The sequence below is a fragment of the Ursus americanus genome, chromosome 6, assembly GCF_024610735.1.
Source record: "Ursus americanus isolate L20-20 chromosome 6, mUrsAme1.1.p, whole genome shotgun sequence".
NCBI classification, from domain to species: Eukaryota; Metazoa; Chordata; class Mammalia; order Carnivora; family Ursidae; genus Ursus; species Ursus americanus.
In genome coordinates, this window is record NC_142132.1 from 77,915,777 (window position 1) to 77,938,930 (window position 23,154).

Below are 23,154 nucleotides of genomic sequence, written 5' to 3' on the forward strand. Positions count from 1 at the left end.
TGACCCAAACCACCTGTCCCTATGAAGAAGACACAAACTCACAGTATCTGCCTCATCAGGTTCCTCATGGTCATGGGGTTCCTCACAGAAACTCTTTAGGAAAAGCTGGACAGATATTATAATCTCCCTACTCCTTCTGCACCATGCACCTATTTTTGACTACAGTAATGAGGAGCACAGACTCTGACCCCAGAGTACCTGGATTCAAATTATGTGTCTGCCACTTGCACCTGGGTGACCTTGGACAGACACATTAACCAACCTCCCTAACTTATTACCTGCATCATAGGAATGATAATACCTACCCCACTGAGTTTTTATGAGGGTTAAATGGTTTAACATATAATAAGTGTTCAGGAAAGGTTAGCTCTGTTCATTATTTGCTGTGTAATAGGCAAATCCAAGGTATCTTGATTTTTTGTTTTAACTTACCTTTTCTGATCTGATGACTATATTTAAATAAGTTTACAAACTCTTTTTATTTCTTTTTTTTTTTCTGTGAATTGACTGCTTGTGCCCTTATTTGTCCACTGATATGGGCAAATTATTATTCAATCCATTTTTATTATTGATCTAAAAGTATTCTTTGTATATTACAGATACTGATTCTTGGTCTATTATATAAAAATAGCAATCATTTTCTTCCTGTCAGTGGCTTCTTTTTAACTTTATCATAACATTACAGATATTTATATTTTTTTTAAGATTAATTTGAGAGAGCATGCGCGTGATGGGGAGGTGGGGCAGAGGGAGAGGGACAGAGGGAGAATCCCAAGTAGACTCCCTGTTGAGCACAGGGCCTCCATAGGGGCTCTATCTCAAGACCCTGAGATCATGACCTGAGTTGAAACCAAGAGTCAGATGCTTAGCGGACTGCACCAAACAGGCTCTACAAATCTGTTAGTCTTTTCATTTGTGGGGGTTGAAATGCCTGGTTAGGAAGCCCTTCAGATTATAAAAACGTTCCCCCATCTTTTCTTCCGATAGTATACAGTGTTTTAAAAGGTTTTTTTTTATGAATCCACTTAGAATTTTGATATATGCTATGAGATGATAAGCCAACTTTTTTCTCAAAGTGTCTATGATCTATCCTTTGAAATAACTTCTATCGGCAAATTCCAACATAAGCAAAACTATAGGTCTAGACTTCTTTTTTCTTTCCGTTAATCTGTGTATTCTTATGCCTGTTTTAATTTTAACTTTTAATTAGGTGGGTTCCCAGCAACGCTACACACTCAGTACATGTTGTGGCATTTCCTGAATGTTTTTCCTGCCAGATGAACTTTAGACCCAATTTGTCAAATTTAAAAATAATTTACTTGAGGTTTAAATTGGTATTGCATTAGATCAATAAAATGGGAAGAACTGAAAATTTTCAATAATAATGCTTCCATGCATCCAGGCCTTAGATCCTTCAGTATGATTTTATTATTTTCTTCATAAAGAGTTTGGATACTTCACGTTACCATTATTCTTACAAGTTTTGTTTATATTGTTCAGATCTTTTCGTTTCATTTGCCATTTCTGCTTCAATGACAAACTTGTTTTTACTGTTCTTGTAGTATTCCTTTATTCTAATTGTTCTGCACTGTTGATTTACTGTCTTTAATGAGAATGAATGATTGCAGTGTTTCACTATTAAGTATGTTTGCTGGGTGTTTCTGATGCTCTTCATCAATTACTAACTTAACAAGTTTTTTTTTTTCTAAACCTATAGTGGGTGTTGAATTTTATTGAGTGCCAGTTTTAATTTACTGGGATAATCGTATTTTTTCTTCCTTATCACTGAAATGAATTCATAGAATCCCTAAAGTTGAATAGTCTTTGTATTTTGGTGATAAATGCATTGTTTATTGTATAGTAGTATTTTGATACTTTGTTGTATGTAGTTCATATCTAGACTCATATGTGATGTTGGGGTCCTTAGTTTTCTATTTTGTGATATATTTGTCTGGTTTTGTATCAGAGATATGAAATTGACGGATTTAGTATAAGTTTTCCATTATTTTGTATGTTCCAAAAGCTTTATATAATGAAAGAATTATTTGTTTCTTAAATGATTTATAAAACTTGCCCAGTAAAACCATCTGGACCTTGTGCTATTTAGGAAGAAGACAGTGAGTTCTTTCATTACAGTGTGTGGTTATTAGCTTATTCAAATTTTTATTTCACTCTTGAGTTTTCTAGGTAACTGATCACTGCATCCATATTTGTGAATGTAGTGATAAAAATAGCAAGAGTCTCTCGTCTGTGGTTACATCCATTTTTCCCACCTGTTTTTAAAATAGTTTTCTCCTTTTTACTTTGTTAAGGTGGCCAGAGGAGCTGATTCACCAGTCTTTCAATCAGCTCTTACATTTATCAAGTCTACGGATTTTTCTGTCTTACTGATTTACTTTTGATTCCTTCTGATTTCATTACGTCTACTTTGTTCTGTTCCTGGCCTCTTTAGCTAGATCCTTGTAGTAATTTTCAGTATTTTTTTCTAATTAATGATCAACACTTTCCCCAGAATAGAATCTTGATCACATCTGAGTCTTTGTTCTCATTGGCATTCATTAATTAGCAACATTTAACTTACTTTTTAAGTTATTAGAGTAAGAGCTATATATTATACAAAGCTAAAAATAGCCAAAAGAGAATGACAAGCTGATTTGTTTCTCTAGTTAGCCTTTTATAATGCCTTACGAATATCAAAGTTAACACAAATGAAATCAGACTACTCCTGGTGTTTTTAACCTGCCTTTTTTTTTTTTACTTGATGCTATTCACAAATATCTGTCTGAACTATATATTCTACTGGCACAGTTTTATTAGATGCACTGTACCACCACCTGTTCAAATATTTCTTAATCACTGATATTTAGATCATATCTCATTTTCATTACAACACTAACATGCATGCTCTCTCGCTCTCTCTCTCTCTCTCACACACAGACACACACACACACACACACACACTGAAGACTTTAAGGATTTTTCCTACTGAGAAGTGACAACAAACACAAGAAACCACCAGATCAATTATTAAAGCAACATGAAAGAAGTCAACATAACACATTCAAAACTGCATTTCTCTGTCCCTCGGACAATTTTTAGAAAGGAGAATAACCTTGCCGAAGACCCCAGATGATGCTAAGATGAGTCAACCCAACAGCAGACAAGGAACAAGAAGGAAATATTTATTGAGAATCTTCTGAATACCCAGAACTTTATTCGGTGCTCTCATATCCATTATCTGATTTATTTGCTCCTTTGCTAAAAGATAAAACAAAACAAAACAAAACAAAACAAAAACAAAAAAACAAAACCTTCAAGTTAGGTATCAGTGCTCCTGTTCTTAGAATAGGAACCAGGGTCTTGGAAAAGTTACAATCATGGTGGTAGGATGGAAATTTCAATGCAAGCTTTTGTTTCTCTGAAGACGTGCAGCCTATTATAGACAGAGGATTTTTTTTAATAATTGTAAGCTAAAATATCTACTATGAACAACTGTAATTTTTCTTTATTTTAAGCCTTGTCTAGGCCCAAATTGACCAGGCCCAAATTAAGGTAGGATTCATTACTAATGCCTTAATAACACAGAAGGGATTCTGGTTAACTTAATTTGGGGGCTGATAATATATTGATTTTTCAAAATAAGATGCCACATATTGGGATTTGGTGAGATGTTTTTATGGCCACATTTTGGAATTTTATGTATGCATATTCTCTGTTAATTTTGCTATGGTTCGTGATACATGGCCAACTAAACAGCTATCACATGAATTCACTTCCAAAGTAAACTTAAGGCTGATTGTAAACGTTTCCAAGGAGAACGTTAGAGCTAGTTTCTATTTTTTTATCAAGTAATGTGCAATAATATTTTCTTAGCATCAGTAGGGAAATGCGTAAACTTTGGTCATCAATCCTTCTTTCACAGACCATGTCGATACAACTGGAACTCCTTCTGTGTAAAATTCCCAGGAGATACTAGATGCTTGGAACGCATGATAAGCTTGCATGCTGTGAGAGTTATCATGCAACATCGGTGTACAAACACTGGGGAAGCCCGGATTGGGTCTGGAGAGGTCCCAGTGGCTCGCAAACACCCCAGTGTCTTCCGCCTGGTTACAAAGGAACATCTCTCCTCTGCTTACCAAATCAGAAAGAGTCTTTCCCTCCACTCTGTGTCCTTAATCATCCTCTTTGGAAAAAGTCCATAAAATACATACAGAAACCCTAACATTAACAAAACTACTCGTTTCCTGACTTAATCGCCTAGCTTGGTGCCCGGCACGTAGTAGATATTCCTTTAAAACTTGTGGACCTTTTTGTTAAAGTTGAGGACAATTACTTCATTGCGTTTTTAAACCAAGGAAGCTGCTAACTTGAATCTCTGTCTTCAACCTTCCTCTCCATGTTGTTCTTCTCGGCTTCTCCTTCATACCATCAGGCCTGCCTTTGCTTTTCCAAGCTTCTCTTTCTGCACACATTCAGCATATTTTCCATCCTGCCCTTCTTACCTTTGTCTGTCTTGCCCATTTTACTATTTTAAAAAACAAACTTGTTTTCCCACTTTCTCTGTTACCACGCTGCCAACTTATGTCCCACCAGGGCTCTCGTCCTCCAACACTGCCTAACTTCGGGCAAACCTAGGTGACAAATATCACTCACAATCCCCTCGTAGTTTCCCTTCCACGACTTGCAAGCCCATCAATATGTACAATTTTTCCATATGCTTTTCTTCTTTATAGCCCGGGATTATAAAGTAAGGGCAGCATAGAGTATCCCCCTCACAGCTGTAGAGGCAGAAAAGTCAGCATTTGCTTGCCTACCTGCTTCTCTCTCTTGTCACCTTATCTTTGTCTCCCTGCCACCTTCCCTGAGCCAGGACCCACTGGTACCTCAGTCACCAGGGTCAAGTGTCAAGAGCAGCAGCTCTGACCTTGCCCAGCAGTGAACTCTGGAAATTTCTACTGAAAAGTCTCAACCAAGTGGAATGAAATGTTCATTTCAATCCACCTGTGACTTTCAGGAAGGCAGAGATCTTGAACCCTCAATAATTTCTAGGTCCTTCTTTCCTGAATCAAGTAGGCTCCAATGTTGCAAATAAAAAACGAGAAAGGCATTGAAAAGAAGAAAAGTGAATTCAAATTGTCAACTCTAGTTTTCATCACTTTGTACTTCTTGGCTCTCTCCCAAAGTCAAGAACGTATTTGTTAATGCAGTGAAACCACTGACATTGATTTCTCACAAAACACAAATTCACTCCAGGACAGAACTTTCTGAAAGTGATTGGAACAAGAAGAATAAAGAGTAGGAGATTAGAGGCAGATTCAATTAACTTCAGATCAAGTGTAAGTTACTCTCATTTATAAAATGCTAGTCCAAGGTCTTTCGTTTGTTCTCCAGGTTATTTATTGAGCACTTAGCATAATGCAAGGCTAAGCCTTCTGGGCAAAGAAAGAGGAGTCCTGCATAGTCCCCACACTCAGGGAGCTCACAGTGTAGCAAGAAAGACTGCCGAGCAAGCAGATAATTACAGTATCATGTGCAACAGTACATGGATGTATGGGCTCGCTTGAGAGCATTAAAGTAGCAGCACCTAATGTGACCCAGAGAGGGTATTGCAGGAAGGCCCCCAGAACAGACGTTTCCATCTGACCTGGAAGGATAACAGGCCAACATAGTGAAAGTTAGATGTGGGAAGGGAAGGGGAAGGAATGACATTCCAAGCAGACAGCCGACAAGTGTTAGACAACATGGTAGCCCCCAGTGGCAGGAAAGGGAATAAGATCACCAGAAGGGAATGTAGGCTTGGAGGGACGATGTATCATGCCAAACACGCGAGACTTTATCTTCCCAGAAAGTAATTTTGAAATCTTACCCCTTAGAGATTAATTATAATAATAATAATTAATATAATAATTAATATAACAGATAACCCTCATTGAGCTGTTATCAAATACCAGGAACCACTTTAAATATTTTAAATCTATTCCTATTTAATCCTTAAAACAACACTGTGAAGTAGGAACAATTATTATCCTCACACTTGATATGTAAGGAAATAGAGACTCAGAGTCTCCGCTTGAGTGACTGGACGCAGAGGAACAGAAGAGGGGAGCATCTTTATATAGAAGATTTGCTGATGAGCGTCCATTTGAACCAAGTATTCCTTTGCTAAGAAAAACACGAAGGACCAGGACACATCGATGGCAGAGCAGTGAAAGTTGGCAGAGCTAGAAGAGTCCTCCGGTTTCCTGGATTATGAGTCCCTCCCTCACCCCATTTTCAGACTGAATACAAAGAGGAAGGAAGGGAAAGGGACCTATGCAGGATCCTGCCTCATCCAGTCGGGGGGGGGGGTTCCCCACAGTCACTGTGCCGCTCCTGCTTTGCACCAGCTCCTCCCTCCAACAGGAGTTACTAAAAGACGTAAACTAAGCCCTTCATCCTCCCAGTAGCACTGCTTGCAAGCCCCATTCACAAGGGAGTGAACCAATGGGGGGTCCCCGATTCTTTCCTGTAATGCTGACTCTGACAGTAAGTTTTCTCCAGTGACTTCCATTCACTGCCCCTTTCTTCGCTCAGCCATTCTCCTCAGGGTAACAGTGCCTTTCCACGAGTCCATGTACTATCTTACTGCAGAACCGGGAAGTTGGGGTGCTCAGTGATTATGCTGTCTCTCCCTTTCTCCTTTTTTTTTTTTAATGACAAATATCTGTGCCTAACACTAATCTAGCACTATGTGCCAGGAACCCTCTCAAAGCTCGTTCAACATATTTATACACGTAGCACTCACAAACCCTGAGAGAAACACTACCACTTCCTGAGTTGAGGATGCACGGACGCCAAGAGGTTAAGGCATTTCCAGGAACACAGCAAGAAGCAGAATGAGGATTTGAATCCAGGGTCTAGCCCCAGGGTCTGCATCCCTATTCAGTTCATCTTCCTTGACATGACAGGGCGTGCACATCTCATCACTCATTTATTCTCAAAATCCTTTCTGTACTTGGCTTTCCCCATCCACCTTCTCCTCCTGGGTCTCCTCTCCTCTGGCCTATCTAGCTGTTCCAGTTCATTCTCCTTTGTAGGTTCCTCCTCGTCTCCCTGACTTCCAAGAGCTGGAGTGCCCCAGAGATCAGTCCTTGGACCTACTTTCTACACTCAGCTCGTAGATAATCCCACCCAATTTCACAGCTTCAATATCATCTCTAGGCAGATAGCTTCCCAACTAGTCTCTCCTGCCTGGAACTCTCCCAGGAAATTCCAGCTCATGGACCCAACTGTCCATCAGCCTCTCCATGTGGCTATTTACTGGGCATCTCAAAGTCAGCATGTTGACAGTGGAGCTCCTGCTCTTCCCCAAATTGCTCTTGCCCATCTGAGCTAATAGCAGTTCTAGTCTTCTCATCACCCAAGCCAGAAGACTGGATGTCACCCTTGACTCCTCATGTTTTCCTCTCATGATGCATGCAGTGCATCTGGAAAACATATCCAAGATACCCGCTCTTCACCACCCCCGTCCACCCCTGCTCCCTCTTCCCCAGAAGGTGCAGTGGTTTCTGACTGGTCTCCCCACTTTGCCCCATGAGCCATCTGCTGACTAGAGTGAGGTCAGAGGTGAGTGAGGCCCTGCCTCCAATGTACATGTAGGGGTATCAAAAAAACTCAGGAATCAAGACAAGTGGTGTTTTCATGCAATATTTTTTCAAATCAGAATCCATGCCAAAAATATCCTAATGAACAAAATCGCAAACTCTTTCATGAAAACAAGATAAGAGTGTTGGCATCACTTCCCTGCATCCCAGCCCGGCCGGAGTCTCTTCAGTGTTAGAGGGATCTTGTCAAACATCGTGTTGATCCTCTGGCTTCACATCTCAGAGCAAAAACCAAAGTCCTCACCGTGACCTGCAAGATCCTTTATGGTCTGGGCCGCCATTATCTCTCTGATAACTCCCACTTCTGACCTCATTCACTCAGCTCTCCCCTCCCCACAGGTCTGCTCCCTGTTCCATCAAGAAGCTCCCACCTCAGGGCCCTCATGCTTGCAGGCTCTCTGTCCCGAATGGTCTCCTCCAGACACATCGCTCACGTCACCAAGTCTCGTCCCAAATCCACCCCATCGGGATCACACCATCTAACATTTCACTCCCTCCTCCCACATACACACTTCATATTCCTTATCTCTTTATTTTTTTTCTCCTCAGAAACTCTCCTCGACACCTGCATGTTTCACTTGTTTATGGTTCTCTGTCACCCACTGGAAAACTCTGAGATTTTGGCAGGAGAGGGGTTTGTTTTGTTCTCTATTTCCCTAGTGTCTCAAAAAATTCTTGACCGATAGTAGGTACTCAGTAAACTTCGTAATGAATAAGTGATACTTGCTGAGAAGTATATTCATATACTTATTACTCGTGAGTGCTCGCCTTCGGTGCCAATGTTCCTAATACCTACTTTGTGTCGGTTTTGAATCCTATTGCCTCCATAAATTATACTGGGGACTACTCTTTCAAAACGCAGTGGTCTCAGATCTGAACAACTACGGGATATTCAATTAAAAACTGTATTGCACAATCTTTCTTCCAAAATGACCAAATTTAACATAAGTTTGACTTGCTTAAAAAAATATTTATCTGGGATCCAAGTTCATCCCTCAGATTAGATCAATGTTGGGAGAGGGGATTGTTTTTGAGAAATAAACATTGAAGATGAGGTGTCTCTTGCAGCAAATTCTGAATTTTATTTCTATACCCTGATTTCTAATGACTTGGTGCTATGTCGAGATGTTATAGAGATTTTCTCAACAGTGTCAGAGTGAGTTTGTGTGATCAAAAGACTTTCTGGGTAACAGTGTCTTTAGTTACCTTTACTAATCATTAACCAAAACTAAAGGTAGGTCTTGCAAATAAAACTTGTCGCTTCACCATGAACTGTTACGTTTTGATGGAAAAGATGAGGCTCAGCAAAGAGCCAATCTGCACCTTGGCCAAAAGACAATAGACTTTGCCTTCAAACATCTGGAAGACACATGATGACCAAAGTGACTCGCCTCACCAGATCCCAGTCCGTTGGTGGCCTCCCTGCTTTTGCAGGTTAAATCCAGCACTGGGGGGGAGGAGTGGTGGTGGGGAGTTGTTGAGAGTTTCCTGATGAAAAGACAATTTTAGCAACATTTGGGGGAAGTGCAAGAGTTACATTTTGTCCTAAAGGCTAGTGTTCTTTGGAAATATTCCAAATGCCTTTTGTAGTTTTACTTTTTAAGAGGATTTACTTTGCTTCATAGTGTTTTCTAGAACTGGAGTCAGCAGCAGCCAGTTAGCCTTATAAGCTGAGTACAGATTTCCTTTCACGCCCTACCCTGTACATCCGTAGAAAGATGGTTCATATTACAAAGTTGTCAGTAAAGCTACGTGTCCCAACCTGGATGCTACATGGGTATCAAATCGCCGCCATCTGAAACAGTTTCAGATTTGCCTTAGCCAAGGTAAAAAGATAGGATTGGGGGAAAAAATTACTTGGGGTGCCTGGGTGGCTCAGTTGGTTAAGCCTCTGCCTTTGGCTCAGGTCATGATCCCAGGGACCTGGGATCGAGTCCTGTATTGGGTTCCTTGCTCAGTGGGGAGCCTGCTTCTCCCTCTCCTGCTCCCCCTGCTTGTGCTTTTGTGCTTTCTGTCAAACACATAAAATCTTTTTTTAAGAAAAATCACTGCCTTTTGCAAAGGATAGCGACAGAAACTGGTACATTAACTTAATGGGCGTTCCTTAACACACAGCACCTTAAAACAGGGCAGGGGGTGAAGCTGGTATGTGGACAGCACTGACTTAACACTACTTGAGAGAATGAATGAGTCCAAATGGAACTGGCCAGGGTGAGAAGAAGGCAAGAATTACTAGAACAATCAAGGGCCGAAATGGCCATGCTTATATGTGAGGCATGAAATTATTCTGTCCCTATAAGAGCTGATGAATAGTCCCTCTGAAATCGTATTTTTCTTTTGTTCTCTATGTTTTATTGAAAGTATTACTTTCTAGACAATGCTAGATGCTGCTTGTCTGGGAGTTTGTCTATTAGTTAATATTTTAATAGAATACATTGAATCTTTTATTGACATGATCACCTCAGCTTTACTTTTCACCCATTTTTTAAACCCATTTCCTACACTATTAATGGTCCATTCATTCTGAATCTTTAAATGACCACCAAAAGTAGTGTAGGACAACTCAACACACACACAGCACCGAAAAGTCTTTAAAGGGCCTATGATGAAAGGCATTCAGTCTGCATGTGATTCAAAGCTCTGTGAAACACTTCTTTGGTTTTGGTTGGCAGAGGACAGTAGGCAGAGTGAAAGCCAAGCACAGAAATTTCCTGAGCCCCGACACTAAGCAAGCAGGTCAGTGTAAGCCCCTATGCCCCCTGGGGGCCTCCAGAGCATCACACGACCACAGCCTGGACCATTCAGGATGGCCACACCCTTGCCCTGCGAACCTCAATTATCACATTTGCAATGGGGTTCAAATTATGTTCCCAAATAAAAAGTACAGACGATAAAATGCTGAAATCGCATCTTCATCTCTACATAAGCATGGAGATGTGTACACATTAAGAATTTCTTACATTTTTTGCCAAGGGCTTCCTGTCCTCTCCGGAGTGGTCTAAGTGATAGGTGATCCGGGTGTTAGCAGGACCTTCTAGCCCCACGTAAAAAAAATCTATTGTTCTTGTTTTGTTAAAACCCAAATGACACCTTTATTACACAGACTAGTTTGCAAGATGACTCCTATAGACCTGACACCAGCACACTCCGTTCTAGAAATTTATCTTTGGAGGATAAGTAGATAAATGTCTGAGGTAACACACTGAGTAGACAGATAAAGCTCACTCTCAGGATTTTCATACTTTACCCTCGTTGGTTTGACTTAGTAACCACGCTCTCTTCCCACATCTGCAAGGACCATTCTGCACATTTGTCATTGACATGAGCTAATTTGTTTTTGAGCATTTGGTGACATTCTAAAATAATTGGATTGCGATTTACTGATCTGCATTCTAATTGAAGGAGTATTACTCCTTTGTGACTTCTAAATTCCAACTAAAATGGAACCTTCCTAAAAAATTCTTTTTTATTGAGGACATTTCACCAGCCGTGTTTGTGTGTGGCTGTTCGTTGCTCTAACCTGAATGACTTATTTATAGAGAATGTTTCCGAAAGATGTCCTTCATGAGAAGGACAAGTCTGGCAACAGTAATTTACTTAATTTATCTTAAATTTGGTTTCAGTGAGCAACCCTAATTAACCTGATTTTTTGCTGATAATCACTCTCAATGGAATCAAATCACAAATCCGGGGATGGATTGAGCGGCACTCAGAAGGAAGCAGCCCTCCGCGCCCTGGTCCAGCGCACAGGATATAGCTTGGTCCAGGTAGGCACTTGTGACATCTGCTGAGATCCACCATGGAATTCACTGAATGGTGCAAATATGTCCTAAGATGCAAAATGTGAATGGTCAGCTGTGTAACTCTTGATGAATGTTCTTTCCCGGGGGGGTGGGGGGAGAAGTCACATAATTTCAGTGTTACAGGTGCCCCTGCACGTGATGTTCCTTCTACTCTGGGTTATGAGCTTCACCTCAACTGGTCATTTGAAAGCAGAATCCGCGTTCACAGTCATAAAGACAATCGTAGCTTTAAAAGACCACTTTGATACATGAAATGTCAATTGGAATTTACTACCCAAAGCTTTCTCTGAAGTAGAGCCATGCTAGTCTTTCAAGAATCAGCAGAGAACCAACTACCCCTGAACTAGCTTTAGTTTCCAGAGAGATTCCCTACTGCAGATGCAGGAAGACTCCTAGATGTGGGATCCCAGGACCGACCCTTTGGTCACCCCCTCGCTATTCCATGATGTTTTCTCATAATACCTACCCAGCCAAGTTTAGGATCTGTAATAATTTCTATGTCTAGCATTTTTAAAAAGGAAAAAGTCCTACAACTGACTATTCATAGATGTAGGTTGTTAAGAATTATCTATAGATTATTGCTGTTTCTATGGAAGCCTCCTTTAGAGAGGTTAGGACACATTGAAAAGAAAGCTAGTATTAGGCATATTAATGACCTTACTTGAAGAAATAATGTTGCCTTTTTACAGTAAGACAAAGTATTTTCATTCCCAGCTGTAGTCTTTCACCCACATACTTTTCAAACTTAACCAAACCCATATGCTATTACAAATACAAATTTCATTTAGATAACAATAAAACATACAGCATCCTTTTATTACATATTCCTTTGTCAGTTTGTTACAAAATGTACTACATCTAGTTATGTTAGAAATGTTATCAAAAATACTTAATTTCTTTTTCTTTTCACCTTCTTTGTATCTGAAACACTAATGCAAAGACAGTGGTAGTAGAAAGCACTTAACCACTTTTGAAAAGCAATTTATTAATATTTGTATATAAGGATTTTTGCCTTCTGGAAATAAATCTGTAATGGTCCAAAACATAATGATAGGAATACATATAAACCTATCGTCTAGCATGGCATTATTTTTAATACCTCAATATCACAAACCTAACTGTTTAAAAGAAAATTATTAAGTAAACTATGAATATATAATCATTATATGCATCAAGTAGAACTTTATGAGAATTAACCACCAAACATGTAAATTGTCTATTCAAAGCACTAGTTCCTCCTTTTCCCCCAAATGAAGTTCAGGGCGTGTCTCATGACTTTTCTGGTAACTTTCAGGTAATTAAAAATCTTCCATTAAATAATAATATGTCTACAGCAGTATAATAAAAACTTCAAAGTTAGAGCTATTTCCTTCCCCAAGTATGTCAGGGTAGAGGGTGATTTCTATGTTCTTCCTTTATGCTTTCAGAAGCATAATTTCCCATGCCAGTTCTGCTAACTATGCTTTCTGACTCAGAGCTGAAGCAGAAGGAAGGGATCGAAGCAAAGGAGAGGGGGCAGTGTGTGCTTGACCCATAGTCAGTACTGGGCTTTCTGGGCCTGGCAGGTAGGATCATGAGAGACATCCTTCATTCCATTGTTAGGCATCTCTCACCTGGCTTCACTCTCCTCTGGCAGGCCACTTTCCTGGGCCTCTGACTCCTTCTGCAGAGCTCTTTTTTTTTTTATTAAAGATTTTATTTATTTATTTGACAGAGACAGCCAGTGAGAGAGGGAACACAAGTAGGGGGAGTGGGAGAGGAAGAAGCAGGCTCCCAGCGGAGGAGCCTGATGTGGGGCTCGATCCCGGAACTCCGGAATCACGCCCTGAGCCGAAGGCAGACGCTTAACGACTGCGCCACCCAGGAGCCCCTGCAGAGCTCTTTTTGACACTCCAAGCAGCCCTCTTGGGGAAGACGGAAGAGAACCCCTGATTCCTACATGTGGCCAAAGTCTAGTTCCCTGGAAGGACTCACACATTCTCTGACCAGTAAAACCTGGAGGTACGGTTGCCACAAAGCAACCACCTCTCCTTCTCACCAACATCAAAGCAGCAGAACCCAGTGCTCTCACCATTAGGTATTTCAGGAGTGAGTTAGACCTCCCAGCCTGGTGTGCTCCCAAACACAGGGGATGCGTGTCGAACTCTCTGAGTCGCTTCCTTGTTTCCCCTGCCTCGGGTAGACTGAAATGCACCTCACGATTCCTCTTACTTGGGGGATATTAGGATCCACAACTCACCAGCAGTGGTCTCTAAATGTCTTTGAATGTACTCCAAAAACCCCTCTCAGACTCCCCCATTGCTTTTCTAAACTCAGGGATGGGGAGCAGGAGCAGGGAAGAGGTGCTCAGTCAAGGATGTAAAACTATAGCAGTTTCTTGCTACCTCCTCACCCTGCTTGGTGGTCCAGTGACTTGGTTTCCTATCCAAGCCAGAGGCCAAAAAGAGTCCCATCCATCTTAAAATCCTATTGCAAATGAAATAGCATTCAGTCATCAAATAACCATTTTAAAAAATTCTGGCTAACTGAACATAATAAAAAAATAATAAATATTATTCAAAGTTTCAAACAAAATCTGCAGGACAGAAAATTGTAACATATTATTATAGCTATGTAAAAAGTTTACAGATAGCATATTTTTTAAAGACTCAAATAGTGAAGGAGATGATTTTACAAACCGAAAGCAAGGATTTAAGAACATTTGCAGTGTAGAGGGAAGGAACCGATAGGGCTCTTTAACTTTTATAATTAAAAATGTTTCCCAAATAACCCTAAAAATATATGGCCGATCTGCATATTATTTTGAACTTAAATATTCAATTACATTCAGAAAATGTTAATAATGAAATCACAAGTTAATAGCAACTAAATAATAGTAAGCATTTAGTGGGCACGTCTATTCTAGGTGCTTTGTATAAATTCATTCATTTAATCCCTACAATAACACTATGATCATCTTCAGTTTCCAGATAAGAAAAACAAGGCACAAGGAGGTTAGGTACCTTGCCCACCATTTATAGGCTATAACTGCACTGCTATTGGGCAGAATTTCTGGCAAGATTTACAGAACTAAGAGCTGTTATAATATTATCTTTACGATGCAATCTTAGAGATTAGCATGACAGGGCATGCAAAAACTATTTTGTTGAGCCTAAACTTTGTAGTATGATTCACTTTGAGTATTACTATTTGTTAGCAGAATGACTAATTGAGCCAGAAATTCTTCAATAATGTAAAAGCTAGAATTCTAAAACGTAGCTCTCCAGATTGAAAGCCTCTAATCAAGGTCTAAATACATAACATGACTCGGTTCAAACATTTTGGATGAATTGGAAAATCCCTCCTGATTTTGGCTGCAAAGTATAGGAAGTCACCCAAGACTTCAAATGGGGGACCTGTGGTTTAACCTGTTCCTTGCCACATACAAGTTGTATGATCTTTGACATGTCCCCTAACCACTCTTGGTCTTAATTTCCAGAATACTGGCTAGGTCCTGCCCCCACTCTACTGGTCATGATGTGGCAATCCCGGGATCTGCACACTCTAGTCACTGGTCAGCAGCCCAGATGAACTGGCTGGAAAAGGAAAACCTCATGTTGGAGGCACAGTCTCAGCGTTTTGGGACTTAGGGGAGACTCTTCAGCCTTCCCCTACTTCAGCCTTCAAAAAGAGGGCAACATCAGGTTTCCTTTTTCAAAAATCTCTGTACAAAAAAAAAGTAAGAAAGAAACAGCTCAATACAATTCCAGGAACATACCCATAAAAAGACCATTCAAAATTTGATGGTATTTGCTAAATTAGGTTTTGAAGGATTTATTTTTGTTGGATCTTCACAGCCTTGGAGATTGAACGTTGAATACTTGCAAAAGGAGAACTCAGAAACCGGAGGGTGACTAATTGGTGCTCTCTTATCACTAGCAGGACAAATACTGCCATCAAAAATAGAATTTTGCAGGTTACTTAATAACGTGAGCCAGTCTTTTATATCCCAACTGATGCAACACTTTGTGCCTGTGAGGGTTTGAATCATTGTTAAAAAAAAAAAGAGAGAGAGAGAGAGAGAGAGATCACAAAGGACATCTTTGCATATTGATAGCTGGAAATCTCATCAAAGTACCTTGAGAATAAAGGAAAGTCAATGCTGTACCCTGCATTTAGTAGACATTCAATAAATATTGATAAAAAGTGATAGAAATTAACATTGACAAGTTAAACTTTCAACTTTACATCTGCATTAGCACCACATAGAAATATTTTGGAAGGAAGTCTGCTGCAATGTTGTTACTTTGTCAACAGCCTTTGTCTCCAGACGATGGAATTATGTGTGGTGCTTTTCATTCCTACTTTTTCATTCCTAACTGAAGTTGCCAGATTTCCTAAAACAAGGGTATTTTTGAGAGTCAAAGGAAAAAAATCAGATTATGCTGATCCTTTCTTCAAGAATGCTTTAATGATGTGGGTCATAAACTCTGATCTATGATGATCCTTCCATCTGGAATTTTCTCCCTAAAGCCAGAAAAATCCATTTTCATAGATGAGCATTTTCAGCAAACTTCCCACCCAACATGTGATTAGTTTACATCAATTTTAATTCTAGTAAAACTAAAACGAAAAATATATTTAATTAAGATCACCCTCGAGTAGTCCAAATATTTTTAAAAGGATACTTTATCACATATTATTTTAAAATAATTACCATATTTATCATGTATTTACCATACTTATATGGTATATACTTATATATTATTTTTAAATAATTCAAAATACGGTCTGTATTAACACTGTTGTCCAATCACCCTGATAATCTGTTTTCTAAAAATCATTATGACACAAATTTTTATGAAGTATGACAGGCCCATTGCTTTCTTAATCCAGTGGTTGTCTTTAGTATGCATAAAGGATTTTTTTGTTTTTCTGTTCATTTCCTTAGTCCCTCTAATTGAACACAGTGTGTTAATGGAAGGCCCTGGGTTTATAGAAGATGCAGCGACTGCCCTAAAATGCATAAAAAGTAGTTGCGATGAAAGTGAGTTCATCCAAAATTAAAAATGGTAACATAAGAGCCATTGTGTGAGCAATACAGCTATGGGTGCCTCCTTTCTGTATGGAGCCATAGAACAGACCATACCCAACCTCATGAGTGGGGACAAATATTTAGACATAAGGATGTTCATCATAGTGGAATTTATAATGTCAAAAAAATAGATATACCCTAAATGCCCAATAAAATATTACCAGTCACAAAAAATACGGTCACCCTTCTATTTCCCAATTATATAGTCACGGAGAACTAGGATTTCAAAGAAAGACATGGAGAGACATCCAAACATGAATGTTGACCTAAAACTGAGAATGCAAAGCTGTACATAGTTTCCATATAATAGTCTGAGAAATTCTTTACACACAGGAAAAATACCAGAAAATAAAATGTAATCTCTGATTAGAGTCAGCTTTTCTTGCTTGATGCTCTTTTTTTCCCCCAAACTTTCTATAATGAGTATGGACTATTTTTATTATAAGGGGGAAAAAAATCTCATGAAGTTGAAAAATGTTCTACGCAGCATTCAGTCAGCAGTCAACAAATTGGGAAATTTTCATGGAGAAAACCTCATTATTAAAGGTACAGGATAGGTCCCTGGGTCCATTAGGCTGGTCTTTCAAATCTTTGTAATGCTTGAAATTTGCTTAATATTGATATCGTCCAACCCTTTCATTTTGCAGTCAGAAAACAAGCCCCAGAGTTCTACAATTCAGTAGAGACATGAGCTAGAGGTCAACATACCGAGCCAGGACTCAAATTTGGCTACCACCTGTTTTTGTTGTGATTTTTTAGATTTTGAGGTTTTTAAAGAATTGTCTTTTAACAAGCCAAAAATATCAACTACCTGGCCCTTTCCAGAAAAAGTTTGCTGACCTCAACCTAATGCTTACTCTAGTACTTTGTTGGAGAAGCTAATCCACAGTGTTTAAAGAAAATTCCCCATAGCATAAATAAGTGTTTCAACTTCCTTAATAGAAGCGGGCACACCCTCTTTGTCACCCACTCCTACCAGCTCACGCCTGAGCCTCCTTCACTCACTCATTGACTCCACAAAGAGGGCCACAGTTCCCGCCTTCATGAAGGCTATCCTCAAGGGGAGGCAGAAAATAATCAAGTAAAGAAACCAAAAAATTACAGATGGTGGTAAGTGCCATGGGTATCCTAAACCGGGCAGTGTGACAGAGCGTAGCAGGGGACCCTCTTCAAGCAAGAGGCCGCTGCAGCTGGAACTTGGAGGATGAGCACAAAAGCCCTAGACAAAACAGCGTCCGTGGCAGAGGTGGCCACAGCACTTCTGAACAGCAAAGACATTAGTGTGTCTTCATTCCGAAGACCCAGTAGGATTGCACCAGATAAATAAGAGAAATAAGTGGGCTCCCTCCTTCCTTTCTGCTATGAACCAGCCATGAGGCTGGGTTCCTGGGAACAGCACCCTCAAAGTAGGAACAAAATGCAGCTTCGTTCCCACCCCTCAGACTTTGCTTGCATGTTCTCTTATGTGGAATTTCAATGCAACCACATATTTTAATTCTCATGTGCTCATCTCAACAAACATGTACAAGTCAGAAGGTAGAAAGGATGGTGCTAGATCCACATATATGGGATTAGGATACCATCCTTCTCCTAAGTGTGCCCCAAATTAACCCCCTTCAGCTCTCTGGTTTTGGATACTGTCCTTCACTAATTTTACTTGGGTAGTTAAGTTGCAATTTTTTCTTATGAATAATGCAATGAAAATAAGCAACTGAGGATACCCGTGTTTACAACCGGCTTCATCTAGATGAGCACAGGGAGAAGCAGAGGGAAGAACACGGCGGCGTCGACATTCTTTTCCAACCACCACACAAAAATCCTGGGGACAGAAATAGGAATTTGACTTCATGGTAAAATATAGCTCCTGGGTCCTACTTCTTCTTCCATTGCCTGGTACCACCTGCTCACGCCCCTGCTATCCAAGGACTTAAGTCATTCACCAAGTGTGTTAATACTAATTCTTTAAATAGGTAGACTGAGCATGAGAACAGGACGGGGCCCGTGGATCATCACAGACACGTGTTTCCCCAAGCTTATCGCCCCAGCCACCCACAGACCAGCTTTTAAACTCCTAAGAAGAGTTTGCTCCTACTAGCCAGAAATGCCAAAAGCATGGTGTAGAAGACTCCAAATGAAGGAACAGCTCTGTGAAGCTTTTTGTGGAAAATGTATGCCTGACAGGTGATGGGAACTTCGAGATCCCAAGAAATGGGAATGGATTCCCAAAGCTATTTTCAAACAGCAATGAATTTCTTCTCAAATCGCCTAATAGAGAATTGGTTAGATGTGAGCTCTTCAACTGAAGGTTCAAAATCTTTGCAAACTATGTCTGAGAGTGTCTTCCCTTTAACTAGAAGCCCATGGGGTTTTCCATGTAAAAATAGGTGTTGATTTCGTGACTTAAGTACGGGGAAACATGGACAGCTCTTTGGGACTATGGACTTGGCTTGTGGACAATTTCAGCATTTCTTAAATTGTTACTTTAATACTGATCAAAATAAGTAGTATTATCCAAATAAGTATTTTTTTAAAGATTTTATTTGACAGAGATAGAGACAGCCAGCGAGAGAGGGAACACAAGCAGGGGCAGTGGGAGAGGAAGAAGCAGGCTCATAGCGGAGGAGCCTGATGTGGGACTTGATCCTGTAATGCTGGGATCACGCCCTGAGCCGAAGGCAGACGCTTAACGACTGAGCCACCCAGGCGCCCCTCCAAATAAGTATTTCTAATAGTGAACCCAAAATAAGTGACTCTTCATCTTCAGAACCCAAACTTTATCAGGAGATTCAAAGATAGCTATCTAATGTAGGCAAGGACAAAAATAGTGAGATCACAGCACCATACAATCCTGAATTTGCATAGGATGTCAGTAGTTGTGAATCTTTTTAATATTGTTTCAGAGGTGCAAGGTAAAGAATGGAGACGACGTTGAATGGCGCATTGACACAGCATTAAATGACTCTGAATCTCAGAGGAAGAATTTATTTTACAGCTGACCCCTGAACAATATGGGAGTTGAGGTGCTATCCCCCACACACAGTCAAAACTGCCTGTTAACTTTTGACTGTCCAAAAATTTAACCACTATTAGCCTACCGCTGAAGCCTTACCAATAACCTAAACAGTTGATTAACACATACTTAGTATGCGTATTATATACTGTCTTCTAACAATAAAGCTAGAGAGATGTTACGAAAATCATAGGGAAGAGAAAATATATTTACAGCACTGTAAAAAATCAGCACGTAAGTGAGCCTGTGCAGTTCAAATCCGTGTTGTTCAAGGATCAACTACACTTTGGATTCTCTTTCAAACTATCTGATAAGTTAGTTGTGGGAGATACGTCTTCAACACCTCCCCTTAAACACCTTCTTAAACACAGAGAACAGGACTTGGGCTCAGAAGTTCTAGAAAACAAACCTCGCTAGAAGGTGATCATGATTTCCCGCTTTGCAATTGTTTTTATAATTATCTTCCAGTTGTGAGAATGGATCCTGGTATTTCACTTATAAGAATGATTGGGTTTTTTTTTTATAAATTTCTATAAGAAAGGAAATTGATGAAAGAAAATCATTTAGTCATAGCCTAGGTGGCAAGCAATCAGAGACATATTGGGAACTTAAGGGTGCTTTTGACTAACTCATAAAACAGTCTCTGAACATTTGCCCACCTTCAACTGTGGGGTCAAGGGCAGTCTCCCTATCATCAGCATCCTACCACCCTCACAAGACCTTTGCCATTACCCGGTCAGCCCTGTGCTTTGATAAACGAAGAATTTAAATTCAGGAAAGTTTAAGTGCCCTGCTAAATCCCTCAGCTCATCAGAAATTAAAATTCATGGCAGATTTGGTAAGGAGAATAATTACTGTATAAAATTCTTCTCATGCCAAAAAACAAGTGCATTAGGTGGAATTCTTCTTGGCCCGTGTTGAACTCAGTAGGACAGGACAGGAGGGCAATCACCCAGACCAACATTCTTCATCTGCAGGTGGACAAATGTCTTTATCTGTATGTGCACAGCTTTCTATACTTTAACCAAATCTCCATCAACTATAATATTACTCAATTTGAAAAGGCAAATTGTATCTATAATAAAAAGTTGGATGGGCCTCTTGAATAAATTACACTTTCTGAAAGGTAAAAAGCCCAAATGGATAAAGGAATCACCAAAGCGTTCACCTAGTTATTTCCTGGATGGGATGGAGAGGCTCCTGCAGACCACAGCATCGTCAACAGACATGCGCGGAGCCGGAAGCCGGAAGTGAGCGTGAGCACGGCGAATCCAGTCTCGCTCGGATAGATGCTGTGCGGCACCTCGTTAGCTGGTCTTCCTTGCAAAATGTGAACCCAGGGTCTTAGAAATGAGTTGGCATTTTACTTTTCTTCTTTTGTAAAAGCAGATACACTCCAAAAAGTTTTACTGATTTTGAATTGTGTGTAAGGATAACCTTGAATTTAATATTCCCATGAATTGGCCAAAAACTAGTACTATAAAAAGCTCTACAAAATACAAGCTATGCTTAAAAGCCTGTTTGCTTTTGAATACTTCCAATATTGAGATACCGAATTCCAAAAGAGTAGTTTGCCACACGTAATCCTTTAAGGGAAAGGGCAACTATTACAGATTATTAAATGCATCATTTGATAGCACAAATTAGTTCTGCCTTTACAAGACCATGAGCAACCTGAGATGATATTAGGAATATTTTAGTAGGCAATAGGGCTTCGGTAGTCAGCTTTCCAAAGTGAAACAAGAACATGATTCCTATTTTGCTAAAAGTCATTTTCATGGAATAACCATGTCACACATTTTTTTATAAAGATCAAATGTAAGGGCTCTGTGGAGAGTGAAACAAATCACTGTCAAGAGCCCAAATCTATGTGCATTTTTCATTGTGACTTTTGCCATAAACATAAACATAAACAATAACACTATTCAGAATTCATTAAATCAGCTCTTTCTATTCTAGTTAATTCTAAAAGTAAACTTTTTCTCACGTAAATGGAAAAGCCACAGGTTTTATATAGCAATTACATGTTTTCTATGTACAATAAAATGCATAAGTATTAAGATAAACCAATGGCCTCTGAACTACCTCATATCTCACACACTGTACTTTCAGAAACACTAAGCTATATGAGGATAAAGCTAAATTTATATTTGTCTATTATGTTCATGCTTTAGCTTTTCCTCTCAGTTTTGAGATGTAGTCTCGCAGTTCTATAAATTTTAACATCCTATTTATTCAGCCTTTACATCACAATTATTATTGTTCTTCTTTTTTTAGAAAAATGATACCTGACATGCCTATTAGATATGTTTTGTAAGGACTGTAAAAAATATAGCTAATAAGGGTAATGTCAGGTTCTACAGTATATAAGTTAAATAAACTCTGCTTTCTAAAATTTCTCAGCCTAAGAGAGATTTAGCCAACCTGAGGTCACTGATCTTATGATGTAAAGGTAAATAAATAATACACAAGACAGATCATTATCTTTATATAGTATTAACAAAATGTTCCCCCATAGCACTGTCTGTTGGCTTCAGGGGACAAAAAGGTCATAAGCAGACCAATGGTAAAATCACATCTAAGAGAATCCTTTTGGTCCATCTCATTTAAGTACTCTAAGATTCACACTGAACTCTATGATATATGAGATGTATAGGTGGTAAATAGATGGGAATAGAGCTCATGTCTAATAGAGAAGTTTATTCACTCTCACAAATCAATAACTGGGAAAATATGGTATTAAGTCACAAACTTCAAAAGACTAAGTCCTGAAACATGTTCTCGATACACTGACATCGGCTGTTGAGAACAGTGTCCAAGAACCAGTGTCCTGGGCATGACCCTGGTGACTGCCATACTTGTGAAGGTGAAAAATGCCACCAAGCATGAGTGGATTATCCAGCACTAACAGGAACAGAAATAAATATAAACATAGCCCGTTGGAAATTGGGCAGGAGAACATCTGAAAGCAGTTTAGTAAGGGAATATACACAATTTCTTCTCCTTGGCAAGAAAAAACAGGGACCAAAGAGAACCACAAAGAGGATTATAGATGTTTTCCAAAGACTCATTCAAGGAATGCAAATTGTTGCTCAGGAAACTTAAAAAAACCAGACTGTATGAGGGCTTATTAATTAATCTCCTCCTAGTTTGTAAATGGGCTCACTTAGAGGTCTGGTCTCCAGGTTTGGTGAAACTAAAAAGTAAGCATAGCACAACATGAAGACTCGTGAGCCTGAGAAGAATGCCACCATGACCTTGAACAGTATATATGCCATGAAATTCACCAGAATGAGAATCATAGGACCCTCATTCTAGTGTTTCGTCCAACAAATTAAATCAGTGTGACTTTAAGTAAGTCACATAATATCTCTGATCGCAGTTCCTTATTTGTAAAATGAGCATATTGGGTTAATATAAATACCAAAGAAAAATATTATTACAAACGTGGGCTTGGGATTCAAATTTTGTCTTTGGCTCTTACAGCTTGAGTGACTTTGGACACAGTCTGTGCCTTGGGTTTCTCATCTATAAAATGAATAATATCACCCCCATAGGTTTGTTGAGGAGATTAAATGACTTAATACATCGAAAACCCTTAGCACAGTACCTGACTCAATT

General features: G+C 39.5%; 1 protein-coding gene across 3 annotated transcripts in view; it reads left to right on the forward strand.

The window, feature by feature from the left end:
• The window catches only part of A1CF (APOBEC1 complementation factor), an 80,844-nt gene that overhangs the window by 13,513 nt on the left and 44,177 nt on the right, over positions 1-23,154 (forward strand). For 2 of the 3 annotated variants that reach the window (XM_045802394.2, XM_045802395.2), the window contains exon 2: positions 11,270-11,413. The exons of the other annotated variant lie outside the window; for it this stretch is intronic. In XM_045802394.2, the coding sequence (XP_045658350.1) occupies positions 11,315-11,413 (99 nt within the window). In that variant the 5' untranslated portion in view covers positions 11,270-11,314. The remainder of the gene's footprint in view (positions 1-11,269; positions 11,414-23,154) is intronic. 3 annotated transcript variants of the gene reach the window in all.